Source organism: Macrosteles quadrilineatus, unplaced genomic scaffold (assembly GCF_028750875.1).
Source record: "Macrosteles quadrilineatus isolate MER2022 unplaced genomic scaffold, UCM_ALF_1.0 Scaffold_9__3_contigs__length_116548681, whole genome shotgun sequence".
In the NCBI taxonomy this organism is placed as follows: Eukaryota; Metazoa; Arthropoda; class Insecta; order Hemiptera; family Cicadellidae; genus Macrosteles; species Macrosteles quadrilineatus.
Genome location: NW_026542602.1, coordinates 44,725,135 through 44,747,110, shown reverse-complemented (window position 1 = coordinate 44,747,110; position 21,976 = coordinate 44,725,135). Strand labels below are relative to the sequence as shown.

The following is a 21,976-nucleotide window of genomic DNA, read 5'->3' as shown; positions in this document are numbered from 1 at the left end:
CAAGTCGTTCAAGCGGTCGTGCCACGTGAAGAACCACGTCAAAGTGGTACACCTCATGAGTCCAGACATCGTCCCCTCCTTTCCTTGCGTGGGGAAAATGGACTCTGAAAAATCGGTGGAACATTTTTAATACAGAGGTGGATATTGGGAGTTCAAAGTTTGTTGAACCTTTTTTGGAGATGGAAATTAGGGGCTTTATGTGTTTGCAATACTAGCTTTATAGTGTTATTTGTTGGTACTATAAATACTGAAGTAGGGTTGGCTATGTCTGAGATTTGTTTTCAAATTGTTTAAGGATAATGTTTTAAAATCTTTTAGGGAAAGTGATTTTTAAAGGAATTCATGTCCATCCTTGCATAAGAAAAAAAAACGTATCACACTGTGTAAAAAAACATTAGAATATTTCACTGTCACTGTTGGAGTTTAGAAGAAAGACCAAGAATAATTCACTCCATAATAACCGTATAATTGTTTGAAATGCAAGAGACAGTGATAAATATTCTAATGTCAGTAAGACCAAGAATAATTCACTCCATAATAACCGTATAATTGTTTGAAATTCAAGAGACAGTGATAAATATTCTAATGTCAGTGTATAGTGTTAACATTTTGTTTTAATTGTGCTAGGATGAACTGTTTGCAATTCAAGCAAGTCTGCTACGAAAAAAACCTTTTTAAACCTAGGCCACTTGAGCAAGTTTAGGCAGTTTGAGGGGAAGTCCCCCCACTACTTTTTTCCTTGATTTATGTTGTAGCTGACTGATGACAAACCTCAGCTAAAGAAAAAAGCAAGGAAATTAGTTGTTTTTTAAGCTGTCCCTTAATTAGATACTGTTAGCATGGTTTGAATTTTGAAAAACGATTGGATAGGAATAACTTTGGTTATTATCATAGATTTATGGTTTTAAAAAACTTCATCATATAGCAGAAAGTTTTAGCTAACAGCCAAACATTCTTAGCAGATTTACGTTATCCTTTGATGTGAACTGGGCATGAAAACGTGAAATTCTTTACAGCCATATTGACACAATTCTTCAGTATTTATAGTGTAAAGGTCAACAGTTTATCAAGTGTTATTAAGTATAGAGTGTTGAGATTTCAATTATAAAATATGTGTTATGTTTGTTAATATTTATAAAGTTCCGTTAATTATTAATGGTTGTTTTTTATTTCTGTGTTTTTTAATTTTTTATTAATATTTCTTTATTTGTTACTATTCGATGACAAACATATGTATGTAAACTCGAGGTCCGCATTAATAAATGTTCATACAGGTAAACTGTGATTAAAATAAAGCAGTTATACCTAATATAATTGTATTTTTGTACATGACTTCTCTACTTGAATTAACATTAAGAATTGATGTGGTTAATGGTTATACAACTAAGTATTTTTCTTGGTTAGAACAAATTATTTTGTGTTGGATGTAACTTTTATACAAGGCTTCAAATAGTATTGTTAGTTCTACCAACCCTGGAAGGGTGACAAACTAATACCCCGATTAATTTCTTTATTACCATTACTCTTAGATCGTAGAGATTTCACATATTTTGACTATTAAATTTTATTAAAAACTATTGTACAATATATTTTATTCTATACCCATCTATTATCACTCATTTATATATTGTATGTTTTTGCTTCAATTTCTTTATACTACAATTAAATTAAAGTTTTTTATTGTTACTATATTTGAATCTGCTTTATTTTGTATGACCTCTAAATTCTGTGTTAAGTAAAAAGGAAAATGTGTAAATAATTTGGATAATCAAGCAATTCAGTCCTTTATTAGAAGAAAAAAAACACCCTTCCTATATTTCAAACTTAGATTGATAGTAGGAAGTCTTTTAATAACTAACTATAAAATACTCTTTTATTGTATTTTTATTGACAAGTTTTAGAAAGTCTTTTGTTAGTTTTCTTGACAATCGTAAACAATAAATATTTTTAAACACTACTTTGTTTTTATTATTTTGTATATTATTTTTTATTTAATACATATTTTCTAACACTAAAAATAATTTATAAAACAATAATAAATCTGTAAAATATTTAATGGTGATTTTTAATGATCAGGTGCTTATTATTTGCTTCCAATGATATTCAGTAGAGTTTTCAGTTCGCCAGATATCAACTCTTTTATTCTGAAGAAAGTGTTCATCCTCACTAAGCTCAATATAAGGCAATATTAATGAGGTGATTTGTCAACTTTTTTTCATTGCTTACCCTTATATCCTAGGAGACTAGGGTCTAGGGCAGAATCTATTGGAGGATTCTGCCTCCAGTTTTGTAACCGTAAAATTTGTATTTTTCTTTAAAATGTTAAATATACTATCACAGAACGTTTTACTGGATCTTTCCGTCAATTCACTACCACTATGTAAGATCTATGATAAAATACACCAAAGGCTTAGGTAATGACGTGGTTCTAACCTAACTCATCCTAACTTAAAATTACCTAATCCTAAACAGGATTTATAAATAGTTTTAAAATTTCAACCTGAAAAAAACATAGTGGTAGTGAATTATCAGAAAAGACCCGATTTTGATGAAACTTTGTATACGGGTACTAATCCATGGTAACTCTAGGTGTTTTATTATTTTCTTGAAATTCAGAACAAATTAATCAATAGCCAATACAAACAGTACAAACCATCTTACACTTGCCTCATTCTACATGTTCATAGGCTATGCCTTGACTCGTCCGGATACGTACGAGCGGCAAGTTTTTCTCGACAGAGAGTTTCCATGCGTCAGTTGCCACAAGAGAGCCTACAAGACTAAAGGAGCTCTCGTAAGACACCTCAAATACGAGTGCAACACACAACGAAAGTTTCCCTGCCAATACTGCGGCAAGATGTTCAAGCATAAGACGCATCGGAAAGATCATCAGCAGCGGATGCATCAGAATGAGCAGACGACGGAAACTGACAAGAACATCACTCTAGATAGCATGATAATGTTGTAATTTAAGCTTTTGAGGTATTATTTAGGGCAGACTTGTAAATATTGGTGTAAATTTGTAAATAAATTTTAAACTAAAATGTTGGTTTTGTTGTTAAGTTACCTTGGGTTGTACTTCTTAGATGGGGCTGTAAAACGAGAACGCTATAACACTTGGCTATCCAGGCAATTCTCGTATATCATTTACTTTCTCCCCTGTTAATAGCATAGGGAATATGGAGAGAGTATAGTATTGTTTTTGTCAATATTTTTGAGTTAGAATTTTAGGTAGAAATATGGGTTTTTGAAAAGTTGTTTTCAAAGTGCTTTGTCTCTGTTTGTGTGTGGGTGTGTACAGAGCTACAGACTTCACCTGGGGTCCGATTTTGATGAAACTTTGTATACGGGTACTAATCCATGGTAACTCTAGGTGTTTTATTATTTTCTTGAAATTTAGATATTTTTTTATGACTCAAACTACTTAGATAAAAATTTAGTATGATGGTTCTTATAACTCAAAAATGTTTAACAACTCCCAATTTTGTTTAATATTCCGGTTTAAAGTTATTGCAACTTTTGTTATTTTCCCCATAAACTATCATAGTTACGCCCACCGGTAACCCATAATAAGGCTTGTTGACAAGCTAATAGGAGAATGTATGTTCAGATTGCTGATACTGATAATTTTGATAACTTTTCTTCAACTTTCATGGATTTATTTTATTTATTTATTAAAGTAAGACCTCAATTCATATTTTAAAGCAATTTAAAGACTTCATCCTGTTTGAAAAAAACTGACTTGTCCTGTGTAAAAAATATTAGGTACCTATTTTTTCCTAGTTCTCTAGTTAACATTTTAAGTTTTTGGCTAGCTAAGAAAATGTTTTTTTTTATACTCTTCCAGAGCTTTATGTGCTTTTTCATGATTTTTAATATTTTTATAATGAAAGTGAAAAAAATAGTCCTTTGACCTTATCTTAGGTGCTTGGGATATGTTAGTATACGTGACTGTAATATAGTTTATTAAATTATATGTATTCGTTTATATGTGTGATCGGAAATGAACCTGATATTCATATCTAAGTCTAAAACACTTACAACTATACATTTACTAAAAGAAATTTTTAATTTTTATGTAGAAAATATAACACAATAAATATACAGCATGTCACATCTTTTAAATTATAACATAAACTTAAGGCACTAACACAATTCACTTGCAGATTGGTTTGAACAGCCTCAAAAACCCAAGAAACGCTCCCAAAACACGTCCAAAGAGCGAGTTTGTTGTATGGACTGTGGACGAAGTTACTCTCGGCCTGCGCATCTACGCAGACATCGGCTCTACGAGTGCGGCTCTGTCACCCGACGCTTCTCCTGTGAAATCTGCGCAAAGAAGTTCAAGCATAAACATCACCTGACTGACCACGTCACCTTCATCCACCTTTACCCGAAGGATAAATACATAAGGAAGAGAAAAATATGTTTGGAATCCCTTATAGAGCAAGTGGATGCTTGAAATGTTTGTAAACAATCCTTCAAGATTATTTAGTTAGACAGTAAAACTGTTGCAACTCATTATAATAGTGTAGAAATTGTAGAATTTAATTTAAAATTATATATACGCTGGATATTTTTTAGCTCGAAAGCTATATGTAGGGCGTATTAATTTTCCATGATTGTACATAATATATATTCTAGTCGTATGTTTAGTTACAATAAACATCTGTTTTGAAAAATTTTGGGCAAATGTGAATTATATCTTTTTAGTTTGCTAATAATACAATTTTTTCTTAATCAACATCAATTTTTAGTAAGCAATTTCCTAAAGATGATAAGCTTACTTTTTATTATATACAAAGAATTACTACAAATAACATACTGTGTATTTAAATTTTAATTTTATATCCACATTTTTTATTTTTAGAAAACAATAATTGTTAATTTGTCTCATACTGAAATTCCTATTTAAGTAGTTCTTTACACTAACTTTAGTAGAAATCAAAATTAGTAATTTTCATGATGGTCATGCGTGAGATGGATACAAATTCATTGTTTGTGCGTGTATTAAAAAAATGATAGACTCATGTGATTTGAAGTCCAATTGATTAAATAATATGACTAAGTAAGGGATATTAATCATATAAAAATAAATCGCTTAATCTTGAATTTTACTATTATTTTGAAAATGTCTTATGTAGTCACATATAAACATAAACAAACTATTATGCTATATCAAGTACTACATCATCTATAAAACTGCATGTCTATAGTAAATTGTATATCTAACTGACTTGTATACTTTGATGTTAACTGTATCTAGAAGGAATAAATAAAGTACTAGGGTAATCATATTGAATAATACAGTTTCTTTATTTTCCAATTATATAATGTTTAATATTTTATATTAAAAACACATTACATTTACAAACAATATAATATCTGTCACAATAATAATGTAAAAAATACACATTTTAAAGTGTTAAATCAAAAAAATTTTTTAACAGTAAATCTTGCCTGTTTTACTTTATTTATTTTTTTTTTTTTTTTTAACTTTGCCTGTTTAAATAAATCATTTTCATTTAAGATATAATTTCAACCTCTCAATGTGTTACAGTATATGTAAAATAACAGGTCATCTTCTTCCAATAATTCCCTGCCCTATACTTTTTAATTTAAGTTTATTTGCCTTCACATAAGTTGGTTTTAAGTCTGATATAATTTTAGTTTTGTTATATTTGAGAGAGATAATGTTAGGCATTTTTGGTGTTACTGAACTGCAATACCATTTTTAATTTGGTACATAATATCGTATTGGGGTTGGACAAAATATGTTTGGTGTTAAAAAAATTACAATCAGGTTTATTATTAGTTGTTTATTGATCAAGAAGTGTGTCTGAATAGCGGCAATACAGACTAAACACTGCTTAACGATATAAGATTGGTACCAGGAATTCTAGATGTACAATTTGTATGATAAAAAAAATTATTTGTAATAATGATAATATGTTCTCTTCAAAAAGCCAATTAAAATAATGGCAGTGAATGAGCGGAAAATATTTATTTTCTTCACTTGATTCGGTTTTTATTGTTTTAATCAACATTCTCATTTCTTAACTTCTTGTCTGATTGAAGGGTTTGTGAACTTTGTCCGCACGAAGGACTTTGTCTGTACGCACTGCCGTAAGTCCTACTACTACAGAACCACGCTGAATCGCCACATCAAGTTTGAGTGCTCCGTCGTCTCGCAGCCGCTGTTCCAATGCCCTCTGTGTCCCAAAAGATGCAAGCTGAAGGCTCATCTTCAGTCACACATGGTCCACAAACATAAACATCAAAATACACTTTGAGCATTTGGAATTTGACAATGTTTAGTACAGAGGGGTCTCGATTATTCAACCTAAGCCAGCCACGGTAAGATAAGAAAGGTCAAATAACACATCTGATAAAATATATTTTCTTAAGCATTATAAAAAACTACAATAGCTAAGATAATACAGTCTTTTGTATATAATATTTATAAATTTTTTTTTTCTTGTTGTAAACCTATTCAAGGCCTCAAATTTACAGAGAGGGTTGGATAATCTAGACTCTTCAGTAGTTCTATAAAGGGAAAATGTTTGGTTACTCTTATTGGACTTTTTCAATTGGGCATTACTATTACGGAACAAAGACGTTGTACTTTTATACTCCTATTATAAATTGTTTTATATTTTAATTTGTCTTTATCTATATCCCTGAAGTCCTTTTACCAAAACTGAACTATAAGGATTAGCTGAAACAAGTATATATTTTTAATTAGGCCTACTATGTTTTTTGTACCCATTCTTTAATAAAAAATTGCTTTAAAATACTGTACATTGGTTTATACTTTATAAATGATATTTTATTTTTATTTGTTTCGTGAAACTTTATGTACCTGGAAAAATAACTGTTAAAAGCAAATAATGTGCACTTAGTTTGTAATGTCTTTAAAATAATCACAAAAGCGAGAAAAAATGTTTGATCTTTTTTGTAGGATAAATAATCTTTTTTATTTCACTTTTTAATAGAGTAAAGAATATGCCTATAGTAGACAAATCAAAGCCAATAAACTAGTATTACTAACATGAGGTTTTAAAAATCACAAATTGTAAAGATTTTCAATATTAGATAACTCGCCTGTGTTTGGAAAGAATCTGTGCCTAAGTACTAATTAGATTAAAGATATTTATTCACTACTAAGTGTAATAACAATAACAATAGGCTGAATTACTCATACAACAGATTAAGCATTGAAACAAGACAGTACCATTTAAAATGACACCTTCCATGATAATGTTTTTGTTAGCTTTCAAGTCTCAAGCTTATATAATTTTTTTTATGTGATTAAGAAAACAAATAACATCCACCATCCCATAACTAGTTACAAAATTTGAATGCCTTAAGTCTCTCTTATCAAATTAGTATATTGAGCAGAATCCAAATAAATCTTCCTTAGTGCAGATGGCTACCATTTTAAAAATTAGTTGGTAATGTTTCCAAACAAAAAGATATCAACTTGAATGTTATGTTAACAGAATTTTGATGGAAATATAAAATTTCTTTAATATTGAAGAACAATTCTCAAAGACAAAACCATTATTCAAAATAAAATAACACTGATTTAAAGACACAAACATTTTACAAATTTATCTTGATTTCCTTATTTCAACTCTTGCTGGATGTTTTAGTGGCGTTGAAGAATGGAAGATATTCTTGCACCAGATGTCCTCGCAGTTACGCTCACAAGGGTGACTTGGCAAGACATCATCGTCACGAGTGTGGGGTTGATCCACCCTTCCTCTGTCCCTACTGTCCCCACCGCAGCCGACGAAAAGCTAACCTCAAAACTCACGTGCATATTATTCACAACATGCCTTTTAATGAGTAGTTCACAACACTGTAAATGAACTTTTAAAACTTCTTGTCAAAATTGTCGTTGATTGAATGCTCAAGATGTTTCTTTGATTTCTTTATTTCATTGATATTGAAATATATTTTTATCATGATTTTTTTCAAGTGTTTGTCCTTGAAAGCTAACCTCAAAATTCACTGCATTTTATTCACAACATGCCTTTGAATGAGTAGTTTACAACACTGTAAATTAACTTTTAAAACTTTTTTGTCAAAATTGTCGTTGATTGAATGCTCAAGGTGTTTCTATGTTTTCTTTATTTCATTGATATTGAAATATATTTTTATTATGATTTTTTTTCAAGTGTTTGTCCTTGAAAGATAACCTCAAAATTCACTGCATTTTATTCACAACATGCCTTTGAATGAGTAGTTCACAACACTGTAAATGAACTCTTAAAACTTTCTTGTCAAAATTGTCGTTGATTGAATGCTCAAGATGTTTCTATGTTTTCGTTTTTTCATTGATATTGAAATATATTTTTATTGTGATTTTTTTAAAGTGTTTGTCCTTACTGGTGTTCTCTTATAAAAAAAAAAACATGGATTATGATGTTGTAAAACTTATGAAAAAACTAACTTCGCCTCCTGACTTCAGTGGATGACACTTCATGGTCAGAAATATGATTTTTTTTATCAACACAATCTGCTACATTAACATTTCACATCAAATGTTTCTACCAATCAGTATGTTTAGATCCACTTGTTAGCTAAATCTAAAATTCTACACACCAACTGAAATAACATGAAAATATTTCATTCCCTATCAACACAAACCTTTGCTTAAAACCAGACCAACATTTTTACATAATTTTTAATTTGATTATTTTGTATTGTGAAAACCCTAAAACTATTCCTAACTAGACGTTATTCTTGTGTAAACAATTTTATTTATTGCTCTTCCCCTTCACAGATCTCTACATCTACAACTGCACTCAATGTGACAAGAAATACAAATACAAGCGCAATCTTCATCAGCATGTAAAAAATGAGTGCGGAAAAGAAGCATCCTTCTTCTGCTCCTATTGCGACTTTAAGTCCAAATTGAGTTTTAACCTTTATCGACACTTGCGCTCTGTCCATAACCTTCAAGTAATCTGCAGCCGCAACAACAACTCAGCGGTTGTGTGATCTCAATTATTGTCATGTGTGATATCAATTTGCTTTGTTATGACTGTCTTTGGGTTCTATATAGAGTTTTTTTGTATATCAAGAAGAATGAAAAGATTTTGTCACAAACACTTAATATTCAGACACATAAGACAGAAAATCAATACAATTTCAAATGAATTAATAAAAAAAATAGCTTCAGACCAAATTTCAACTGTTTTAGGGAATTAGTGTTACAACTATCTTCAGATAGAATAAAATCTTAAATTAGTAAGTTTTGAAAGAAAGATAAAAACATGTCTTGTGACCCGCTGTACAGTTTTGAAGAATTTTTCTTTGAAGAAATAGATTTGACTAACCTTTGGTATAGAGTACAAAATACAAATACAGTAATTAGAGGCCACCAAACTAAAAAAAAGTAACTTTATTTTTTTTTTGTTCCACTACTATAGCTATGTAATGATGCATTTCTGTATGCTATAGCCATTCATATTAACCTCTGTATATTTATTAATAAAGCACAACTTAATTTAAATTAAATTTGTTTTTGACTATTTAATGACTAATTCTTCCTTGACCTTCCTTTTATATTTTCAAATAGGCTACCTCAACAGAAGTCACCTTGGACTAGATTGTATGGTAATCTAAAGACAGGGCAGTACCGCATAGTTGAAATATTCTTTAGGTATACACATCGAATATACACAGAGTAGACACCCCATTCAATGTAAAAATTGGAAACTAAGAAAATAGATGAAATTCAGGGTCATCCCACCAGAGGGTACTAGTGTATTGGGTTAAATATAATAATTCAAATCCATGCCAACCGCTGATTGATTTATCACTTGACACAGAATATTGTCATTAGTTGTTAGACCATCTCAACAGATTGCACCACGTTTTTGGGCTGTGTAAAAACTGTGGTTGTAATGGAAGATAATATATGGGTCTCTTAAGCATATTTGGTCTCCGAATTAGTAATGCACTTTATGCACTGAAAGCTTTGATACTTTACACAATTCATAGAGTAGGTTTTAAAATACTCTGTAAAGAGTTCATTCAGCTTTAAACATTTTTAGCAACGTTATGCTCAATTTGTTGATGGTGTTATATAAATTTTACCAATTTTCTTCCCATTCAAACTATTTTTTTGTTACCTGATTTGTTTATTGAGTTGCAGAGTTTACAATCTTATTTTTGCACAGCTATTCAATTGACAAATATCACTTGAGCCATAAACACACAACTTAACCTCTTAAGAGTATTTTAACTGAAACTGAAGTTTGAGGATTGACTTTTTTGTTCAGTGAGGTGTTGTGCATAGAATATTCCTTTTGGTAACAATACAAGCAGTTGACAAATGCAGGTTGCCCATCCAGTAGTTGAACAACCTAGTAATCCAATAATAATTAGTGGACAAATATTTTGTTAGAACTGCTAGTGTTGTACAGTAATTTTCAAAACCTACTTCACCTATTCACCAACACTTATAAAAACAAATATACAAAATATTTTTTTCAGGCACAGAGATAAAAGATCTTATGACCGAGGTTTGGCGAAGACTTGAAGGGTTTCCTACAAACCAACTGTGTGTGTCAAACATAACCCAGTACAACTACAACACACTGTCAAGGCCACAGACATCGCAGAGTAACCAAAACCAGGATAGCTCCCCGAAGTTCACTTGTCCAAAATGCAACAAAAGTTACCACTGGAGAAATAATTTGTCTCGTCATATGACCGTAGAATGTGGCAAAGAACCGAGACAACAGTGTCAAATCTGTGGTTTCCGCACAAAACACAAGAGTTCACTAACTAGTCATATGATCTCACAACATAAGGTCGTACCCAAGTGAAGAATGTGGGGTATGATTCAACAAAAAAATTTTTATTCTTGAAACATTTTTTAAGGTTAGAACTTGAAAAAAATGCATTATAATGGGATAAAATCGCCAAGAGGTTCCGGGAATATGTATGACATGTTTTTAACAGTGATTCCAGCAGAATTTTTTTGCAAATGTGGGATTTTCTGATGGAGTGGTTAAACCAAGTTACCTTATACAATGAATTACATAGTTTTGTTTTATAACAGAGCTATATCCAATGTAATCTTGGTAAGATTTGTCTTACTCTGAATTGACTATGGAGTTTCTACGTTCCTACATTTTAAAATGGAACGATAATTTTATACTGATTTAAATTATAGAAAAGAAAGTGCTGTATAAATCTAAATATTGTGTTTTATCAAATATATCTGATACTTTTATATTCGTGCCTAAAACATTTTAGTAATTAATATGTTCGCCATAATGATTTTAACTACGGTACTTCAATTTGTTTGGATAGATGTTTGATTTTAATACTGCCAAAGTTTGTAAATTTGTTTAGAGTTTGTGCAGTAAAAATATCAAAGTGTATTCCTTTTTCACAAATTTGTTTAAAAAAGTTTTGTATATGTATGACTTTTATTTTAGTAATTTATTTTATTCATTTTTAACTATTATTTTGCCACTTTTTATGGTTAACACAAATAATTTGTGCATTTAAAAATTGTAGGCCTAAAACATACCATTTGTGTTTTAAAAATTTAAACCATCCTAAATTATGTTTAATTTATTTATTATTTAATTTTTTGTAGAAGACCAAATCAATTGTAGAAAGGTTTGAAAATATTTTACAACTTCAATCAATTAATAAATTTCAATTTTTAATATCTATCTCTAAGTATGTTTAGATTTACCTAGGAAGAATTTATTTTCACAGGTTTACAGGTTTTTGAAGAAAAATATACGATTCCTCAATCACAAGTTGTGCCATTTAGGCATCTGTTTTGTAAATTGTCCGTAGAAGTTCTGTGTGTCACTTTAGGCTTTGCTTTGTTAAATTGTCACAGTATTTAGGTCTATTGATTGTTCTTTAGCTGATTGTTGTCACGTTGCTTTTGCTAAATTCTTGTTCAAATCTTCGTAGTAGATAGATGTCACCTTTGAGTTTTCCGATAAAAGTTTATGAAAAATTTGGATTTTGTTACGGGAGCAATTAATTGCTTTTCCGTTTTTTGTACAACATATGAAGTCATTGACCCTTAGAAAACTCACAGGTTGACATCTCTATTTTAGGTATTGTATTGTTTCCTCAAAACCAAATGAATCTTATTTTCCAGTTTTTCAACTCAATGGGTCCGTCTTCTTTTGCCAGAAGTGCGGCAAAAAGTACAAATGGAAGGGGAACCTGACTTATCATTTGCGCTACGAATGTGGAAAAGAACCGCAGCACTTCTGCACGCTATGCAACTACAAGACCAAACATTCGTCTTCATTGTCACGCCACATGAGAAACATGCACAAGACTGAATCCGGCTCGGAGTGGACCAAAAATTTTGGGTGATTTGGTTACTTAGCTTATTTTGTTCGAATTTAGTGTTAAACACTGTCCAGTTTGATGCTCAGCTAGTTAGTTTAGTCATACTATACAAAAGGTCCGGATTTAAGAGTTACTTTATCATTTTAATAGTTATATATATACTGTAATATTTAAAAAATAGTTTTAATTAGATATCTGGATTGAAAAACATTTCTTAGTTTAACAATATTGTATTTCATTATTTTCAGTAAAATTCCAAGTATACTCCTAGTCTTAAAAATTCTATTTGGGTATTTAGTGGCAGCAGAATTTATATAAATTTCTATTTTTTAGTGATACATTATTTATTATGTATTATACTTATTATATCTTAATATGAGAGGTATTGGCCACTGAATTAAACCTTCTAGAAGTCAATACTATTTCTAGTCAATAATTGTTAGTGTATCAATGGGTTTTTGTAAATAATGTAGCTTTTATTGTTACCACTTTGAAATTAGTGTTGAAATTTAGGACTCCTCAACTATCTGCTTGACAATATAACCAATACATCAAGCAGAAATTGACCAGCAAATAATAAAATGATGATTTTAGATGATAAATTGCTAAATTACAAAATTAGGTTAACGTCAAATGTTTGGTTTTTATGTACTTTTATGATATTTATGTTAAAAAAAATTAATGTCCGCTATTTTGAAACCATATATGATCAGTGGCGGATCTAGAACAGTCACAAGGAAGGGGGGGGGGTGAACTCGGGGGTTCGGTGGTAACCCCCCAAAAATTTGTGTAAGTGTAAACTAAGTCTTTAAGTACTGTATTACTATAAGTACTATAAGTCTCCAACTACTATATTACATGCAGTAAAATATGCCCGAGGGGGGCAGTCGCCCCCTTCGCCCCCCCCCCTCTGGATCTGCCACTGCATGTAAAAGAAATCATATTTTATCAAAATAGGTATTCACGTTATTCACCTATGCACTGAATTTTAATAAACTACAAAATGCCATTATTAAATAAAAATAGTTTTGTGAAAAAAGCAAAATGACGGCTTTAGGGGTAGTTTTTGAGCTTTTGAAATTTTTAATGTGGTAACTTAGTTAAGTTTGTTTTAAGAAATAAATTAAATCTTAAAAGGTAGGTAGAGAGCTCAGGGACACCCTGTATACTTTCAAATTGTAGCAATTATTTCTATGCCCCCCTGATGCTGTAACTCCTTGAACTCAATACAAATTGTCCAACCTGAACTAAAACTTTCTCTTTGAACAAATTTTTTATGCTGTCTACTGCTGCGCTAAGTCTGAATATATTTTACTGTTTGAACAGCCTTATATAATGTGTATTGTTGATTGTAGAAACATTACAATTAGTTCCAAACAAGACAAAAATTGCATTTAAGAGCAAACTGATGACACCTGTATATGCAGCTTGTATATGCCTTCAAAATAAATATGTTTAGTAAATTACACAGGATTTAGTTTAATTTAGAAATGTATTTTTTACTCATTATTTACTACTTTCGTATGATATATGTTATCAACATAAAACATGTCAAGTGACCTTACAAAAATGTAGTCCCAAGTAGTATTGAAAAGTACATTGCTTTGATGTAATTTTAATCAATTTATATATTTTACTTTTACAATAAATTTAAGTTTCACACATGTAAATATTAGTTAGCAACAATTAAATGACAGCTACGGTACTTAATATTTTATTCATTTTTTATCCTATTTCCATGTTGATTTTCTTTGTAAATATCTTGGAAAAACTAAACTCCTGTATACAAAATAGCCTTTTTGTACTAATAGTCTAAAGGATAGTTATCTAATTGTGTCAATTAATTGTGAAGTGTGACAACTGAAAATAATGTTTATATTATAACCTAAAATTTTGAATACTTTCCTTTTTTGTTATAAAAACAAAGATAACAAATACAGGGTTTACTATTGGACGATTAATTGTGCTATCTTACAACAGGTTGATATATAGTAGAACACTCTATGGTTTGGACAGTTTAATTAAAAACTCTTAAAATGTACCAATGACTTAGATAAGCACAAAATAAAAAATCTGTATCCAAATGTTTTGCATAAACTCTTAAAAAAGTAATGTCTTAGAATCCAACTAAAACAATTTGCAGAAAACCAACTTATTAATAGAAATCTTAGCCATAATTTAGTATGATTCACACTTTGTCAGCTACACCAGAGTCTGTCAGCCTCATCTCAACCTCCAATTTAACCACCTCAGGTCTAAGTCAATTAAGATGTGTCCATACGGTTTACAACAAGGTCCATTCTACACAGATGACAGACTAATGAATCTAATGACCTAATGATAGACAACCATCCCGGACACGGAAAGTAAAGTAAGTATGATAGACAAGCTAGTCAGGAATCTTTTATCATAGTACTGGGGACCGAACAATACAAATAAAAACTGGTTTACAAGTGAGCGATTTTTAGAGCTATATACTCTTGAGTCATGATATTATGAAATGTACGCTGTATTTACCTGTCCGTTTTGTAAATTAAGAAGGGTGTAATGCGTCTCTCTCCATACTTTGAAGCAAAGCATTCAGCCACTGTAGCCCAGATGCTGCAGTGATGCCAATTCCTGCAAGGTTGCTTGGAAGTTTGTTAGCAAGAGTCCCAAAGGGGAGCGGTTGCAGAGCCTGATTTTACTACAGCTTATAGTGCTTAATTTTTGTTCAGAAAATATTTCTGTATTTCCAACAGTATTATCTAAATATTTATGTTCTTTTAGCGAATTTCCCTATAGGGAAGTAGCTATTACCGTAGGTCTCATGGTAAGACTTAGGCCCGGGACCGATTTACTTTTTTATTTTAATGTCCCCAGAGGTCATAAACACCATTCGTTCAAATTTTTATATTGTATATATATATATATATATGTGTCCGTGAACACGATAACTTGAGTAATTTTTATCCGATTTTGATGAAATTTGGTTTGAAGGTGTAAGGCGGGATAAACTTGAATGAGTTCGCGATCCAGCATGATCGGACCATGGGAACAGGGTTTTATGGGGGGTTTTATGGGGTAAAAATTGGTTTTTCTCACTTCTTACCCTCAAAACACAAAATTTCCCAATTTTTCTCTAAACCTTCTTAAAGAGCTTAAAAAAACAAACAATTCAGTATATCAAAGTGTTTTTGTACGGTTATTGGTTACGGAGAAAACTAAAAAAATTGTAAATTTAAAATTCCCATGTTATTCTTATGGAGAATATTGTAAAATGTTGTAGTTTGCTTGTTTATGGATATATTTTGATCAAACTTGGCAAATTTATTTATTTTATAGTAAGCTATCAATATTTTACTAAAAACACACTACTTTATTAGTTTCCTTGTAGCAGCAAACCTAGGTACTCGTTAAACCTAATGTTATTTAAATAGATCAATTGAAAATCAATTCGGCCAAATGGAAATTCGCTTAGACGGCAGGTTTGCTGCGGCGGGGGTATTTAATTTCATGTATTAACAATGTTGGCACTTAGAAAAAAAACTGGTCAGCACTTTTTTTATAGAAATTTTGAAGTTTTACTACCCAAAACCAGAACCAGCTCAGAGGTGCAAGCTGCTGTAAACATGTTTTTCAGGATCTTTGCCACAAGCCCCATCTATAGAGCCTTAAAGTCATGATTCCTTTTGACTCTAAAAACTACACTTCACAACTTTAAAAAAATGTAAATTCTACATATAATTAAAAAAATATTTCAATGTTTTGATTTGATTCAAGTGACTTCCGTCCTCTAGAAAATGATTTAAATATTCTCTTACACTGACTAATTGACTCATTGACTAATCTGATTTAAATCCAATCTAAATGCTAATCTTCTTTGTTTTAAATCTAATGAACTTTTCTTTTCAGAAAAATCTGCTGAAGTCTTCAGATGCTTTCAGTGTCCTCGAAGGTACAAATACAAAGGAAGTTTGATGAAACATCTTCAAAACGAGTGTGATCAGGAGCCTAAACATCGCTGCCAACTGTGTGAATACAAAACTAAACAAGTTTGTCATCTTTACAGACATCTTAGAGGAGTGCACAATCTTCAAATGGACTCTAAGGATCTCAAAAATCTTCCAAGACTAATGGACATAAACAGTGCTATCTCTAAATCTTAAAGATATTATCGATTTACAATTTACCATATACGTTATATTAGGAGATTTCGTAATGCTGTTATAACATTTTAATTTGTGTTTGATGTCAAGTTGGACAAGAGGATGGTAAAATGTTTCTTCCTTAGGCCTATTTTTTGGTATTTTTAACATATTTAGCTGGATTTTAAAAGATAGGTCAAATAACAACAATTGTTTTACAGTTTCTTAAACAACTATAAATTAATTGTTAAAAGCTAATCTATGAGGTTGGCAAATTTAGTAGGGAATGAGTTTAATTTATATTATTCCTTTCAACTATATAAAAATTAATAATGTTTCAATTTAATATATTGAGTAAGTGTTGGTTTAAAAAATTATGCTATATTGCAGTGGTTTTTACTTCATTATCAGTTTATGTTATTTAAGAAATTATGGCAAATATTCAACCAACAAACTTAAAACAAAGAATAATCAGTTTATCATTCTTTATAAGTTTTGGCATTCTGGGTACTTCTATTTTTTAAAGCCCGTTCACAAAATTTTGGCAGTTTTAAGGGGAAGGTTTCCTGAGTTCCCCCACCACTTTTTTAGCGAATTTCCCCTATAGGGAATAAGCTATTACCGTAGTACTCATGGTAAGACCTGGACCCGGGACCGATTTACTTAACACCATCCGTTCGAATTCTTATATATATATATATATATATATATTTATATATGTGTCCGTAAGCGCGATAACTCGAGCAAAACTGATCCGATTTTTATGAAATTCGGTAAAAACCGTGTAAACCTACGTTTATTCGAACGAGTTCGCGAACCAGCATGATCGGAATATGGGAATAGGGGTTTATGGGGGGTTTTATGGGGTAAAAATTGTTTTTTCCCATTTTTGACCCTAAAAACTTAAAATTTAGCATTTATTTCTTTCCAAACCATTTTGTAGAGCTTAAAAAAACAAATAATTTAGTATATTGAAGCGTTATTATGCGCCTAATGGCTACGGAGAAAATTCCAAAAAACTGTAAGATTAAAATTCCCATGTTATTCTTATGGAGATTATAAGTTAACTGTTGTAGTTTGCTTGTTTATGATCATATTTTGATCAATTTTTGAAAATGCATTCATTTCATACTAAACAATTAACATTATAAAAAAAAACACCTTTTTACCCTCCCTGTTGCAGCAAACCTAAGTACTTGTTAAACTAATGTTATTTAAATAGGAAATAAATGTGATATTTTTAAGGAGACATTTTAGTGTAAATCCAATCAGGCAAACAGAAATTCGCTTAGTCTGCAGGTTTTTCTGCGGCGGGGGTATTATCTTTAATATATCACCTGTTGGTTATTGTTTCAATGTTAGTGTGAGATGGAGGGGATGAAATCACTTCCCCTCCAACCACCTAAATTTTGTGAACGGAGTATAGTGTTCTTCATTTACTTCATTTGTAAGGTGCTACCTACATGTTAACCTACAAACCTTACAACTCCTCCTTACTCAATCTTTCACCTCCTCCCTTATTTTTATTCTTTTCCTTTGTCCAAACTGTAACTTCTAATTCTGAACTTTTTTTACCTGTTTCTATCAAAACCTTTTATGCCTTTTATGTAACCTAAAAAGCATTTTCTGTGATAATATTAAACGTTTAAAATGTATTACCTTTTGTTTATTTTCAATACAAATTACCATAACACATTTCATAGAAAGTACCAAGTAATACAGTGTCACGATAATTAAGTTCAATAACTGAGAATTAAAAAATATTACTCAAGTGATTCTAAATCATGTAGTTGATCCCATTATACAAATTACAAAACTCAACATATACTGCATATACATATATTGTGCTTGATATTTTCAAAACAAAAATCGTGAAGAGTATTTGTTTTACATCAATTGGAGATATGCTTAAACGCTCTCAACATCTTATCTGAATAAATAATAATAAATGTTATGAGTATTTCTGAAATCAGCAATGCCCGATCCAGGATCAAGGTTAAACAAAGTATTTTACAAACATTTATGTTTATGGCTATTCTTTTTTAAACACTCAAATCATCAACCAGTTTTAGCATAATTTAAAGTGAAATCTTATCATTATAATAAAACAAACTTTTAGCAGAATATGGCAAATATTATAATTTAAACAAATTATAGATACACACTTGCAAATTATTGCCTTCAAATTTTTAATGAGCCATAAATTTAGTCAGATATGAAAATAAAATTGACCCTAATAATTTATATATTATGAATTGACCAATTATTTATTATAGTAAATACTGCATTGAAAGGATCTTTCGTCAAAGGTAAGTCAAGCTTGAAAAACATAGAAATAGAATGTGCAAAAGTTGCTTGAGCATAGTTGACCTGTAAAAAATGTCAGAATCTAGGAAATGAAAAAATTCAAGCATGGCTTTTGAAAGAAAATTGCTTTGAATGTTCAAAATAAAATATGAATTAATCAACCATTTGTCTTAAAGTTAATTGGCTAAAATAATTCTAAATCTAACCTATAAGCTTTTTTTTAATTGACCTGTCAGTCAAACTGAAATGTTTTCAATTCAAATGTTGTATTACTTAAATATTTATAGCTATGATCATTGATCAATATCAAGAAATGAATACACAGAATTTTTTGATGAATTGCTTCTAGACAAATTAAAATACATTTGTAAATTTTATTACTAAAAGGTGATAATTTGTAATTTGTATTAATTTACCAAAACTGATAATTTCTTAGACAATGTTGCTCTATATTTGTTAATTAAATTAGACTGCAGGATACTTACTGTTTTTGTATCATTTTGTTTTAATATTTTAGTCTATCTTGTCTTCCTTTGATTTATGTAATTTATTACCCAAACCATTATAAAGTCCTTGTTAATGTATATATCATGTGCTGTTAAAATGTATTTGTTTAAACATGCTTCCTAGTATTAGTGGCATGACAGCAATTGTGTACGTCCTTCCAGTTAAGATACAAAAACAAAATATTTTCAGAGTATTTTAGATTGTTAAGATGATATTGGAAACTAAAATATGCATTTAGTGTAATAAATATTGCCAATCCAGCAGAATTTTCCAATAATTTTAAATAAAATATACAATGCCAACAAATTGGATATACAAAGTATTTTACTTGCATTTTTCATTGTTATTCTTGAAATAAATGCTACTTTTAATGCAATCTATTGAAAGGACATTTTTGAATTTTATTTAATTGTTTGAATGCTTGCTTTTAGTAATCTTCAGACTGAAGTCTTCAAATCTTTATTTTTGCATTCATTCAAATTGGAATATTATGACTATAATAAAACATACTTTTAGCAGAATATGTCAAATATTATTGCACAAATGTAAACTGAGGATGGCCCTACTTAGGAGCCAACATTAGTTGCTGAATCAATTTGTGAATTGTCATAAGCATAATTTTCTCAATTTTCAATATTGTTAATAATCTGGAGTACATAATAAATCAATTACCGGTACTAAAAAAAGTAATAAGAAACCCAATATTCTACAGAGAACAGAAAAGTAAGATACAGAGGAAACTTGGTTATGGGACGACCGTGCATTTTCAGCTCATGTTGAGCCAGAAATATTCTTTTGACAAGAAAGGAAAAGTCGGAACTGTGAGCCCTGCACAGAAATTCCTATCGCACAGGGCACAGGGTCTTCCTCCACCAAGAGCATTGTAATACATGATGGCAAAGGGGCGTGGTGCAGGACTTTGCTCTAGACACCAGCGACTAGTGCTAGACACCACTTAGGTGTACCATTGAATGTTTCCTCCGTAGCTTACTTCTCTGTGTCCTACTGTTATCACTTTTCTACTTATGGAAACTATACATAGAAAATAGATTAAAATCAATCTGGTGGTTTTCAGATGAAGATGACATGCAAGATGGTTTCGGAAATTTGTGGCACGCCCGTCAGTATTCTTGTGAACAATGCGGCAAGAAGTATAAATGGAAGGTAAATAAATTAGCTAAATTAATTAGTAAAGTAATTTGTTTAGAAATAGTATTAGTATTTTAGTATATAAACTGAAAATTGTGTATGGTGTGATTTTCCATTAAACATTACGTTTGAACTGAAAGAGACATCACTATATGGACCAATAAGTTAGTTTTCTTTCAAGAAATCATGGTTAAAATAACATCATTTATAATTTTACTTAAAATTTTTATAAACCTAAGATAAACATTTTTTGGAACTTTTTCACTGGTGCTTTTTAATGAGGTATGAGACAAAAATATAAATATAAACCCTTTCAGGGTGCTAGAAAAGTCTGCTATTATTATCAATGATAACAAAATTGTATTTATATCCTGTAATCAAAGACATAATTAAGTTTATTAGATAAAAATGAACTATCAGATCCACAAAATGTTTGATCTGATTATGGGAAATTATGTAGCAGTATAGATTAGAAGGAATTTAAAAATGCAAATAAATTGAATGGAGAATAAATTGAATGGAGACATTTAAAATGTTGTACTGACAAGAAATTAATTGTCATAACCTTAACAAGGAAACATAAAAATTGCCAATTGGGTAGTGACCTGGGGGATTTTAAGATAAGGAACCCTCCCAGACCACCTATATTATCCCACCTGGGGTTCCTAATTGGGTGGAAGGTATCAGAATGAATTACATAATTGACTTTTATACCGAAGTAGAACATCCCATCCATATGGGACTGAAATAATATGTAAACTATTTTGGGATAGGACTTTGCATCCTGAGATGTGAAGGGAGGACATAAAAAAGTAAAGAGTCCTAAGGGAATTTCCAAAACTTCTCCAGGCCATCTGTATACTTGATAGGTCATGATTAGGTCATGGGGGAGACCGCTTCTCTTGATGGACAAGGATCGAATTAAATATTTAAATAGTTAAAGATCTGTGTTTTTCAGGGCAGTCTGGTACAACATCAAAGACACGAGTGTGGTAAACCGCCCAAGTACTCGTGTTCTATCTGTGGCTACAAAACACATTTCAACAGTCCTCTGAGGCGACATCTGCGGACGGTTCACAAGCTGGAGCTGCAGCGGCTCAGAGAACCGAGAAGTGCACACTGAGACTCCCATGGTCTTGCGCCTTATTTACACACCCAGTTTAGGGTGATATTATGACAAAATGTTTTTTGGAATTGCAATTCAAGTTAATGTTTATCTTTAAGATGAAATGAACTCAGGCACCATTTATACAAAATATTGTTGAAAAAATCTTCCGGTTGGAAAATTTGCTAAAAGGCGTATTTGGTGTCTACTCAGTAGGCAGTAAGGCGACTTGGGAATAAGATAGTCTTATATTATACTAAACAGTAGAAGCTCAATAGCAAATCTCTCATGAGAATTTGTGAATAAGACTTGTTATCAAAGACTTCTTATCAAGGTTTACCAAAACATGTGACTGTGAACATGAAGGGGTAAGACAAAATCAAGGGTATTTGATTCTACATTTGTTATCAAGGGTGACTTGATATTTTTT

General features: G+C 30.8%; 1 protein-coding gene across 2 annotated transcripts in view; it reads left to right on the top strand.

Moving 5' to 3' along the window:
• LOC129003810 (longitudinals lacking protein-like) overlaps positions 1 to 21,579 on the top strand; it is a 586,728-nt gene extending 565,149 nt beyond the window's left edge. Inside the window, exons 5-6 of one of the 2 annotated variants that reach the window (XM_054432128.1) lie at positions 20,368 to 20,456; positions 21,400 to 21,579. In XM_054432128.1, the coding sequence (XP_054288103.1) occupies positions 20,368 to 20,456; positions 21,400 to 21,564 (254 nt within the window). In that variant the 3' untranslated portion in view covers positions 21,565 to 21,579. Of the gene's footprint in view, positions 1 to 8,791; positions 9,025 to 20,367; positions 20,457 to 21,399 lie in introns of those variants that run through there. The other variant, XM_054432129.1, reaches the window with a different exon arrangement.
• Positions 21,580 to 21,976: the final 397 nt, after the last annotated feature.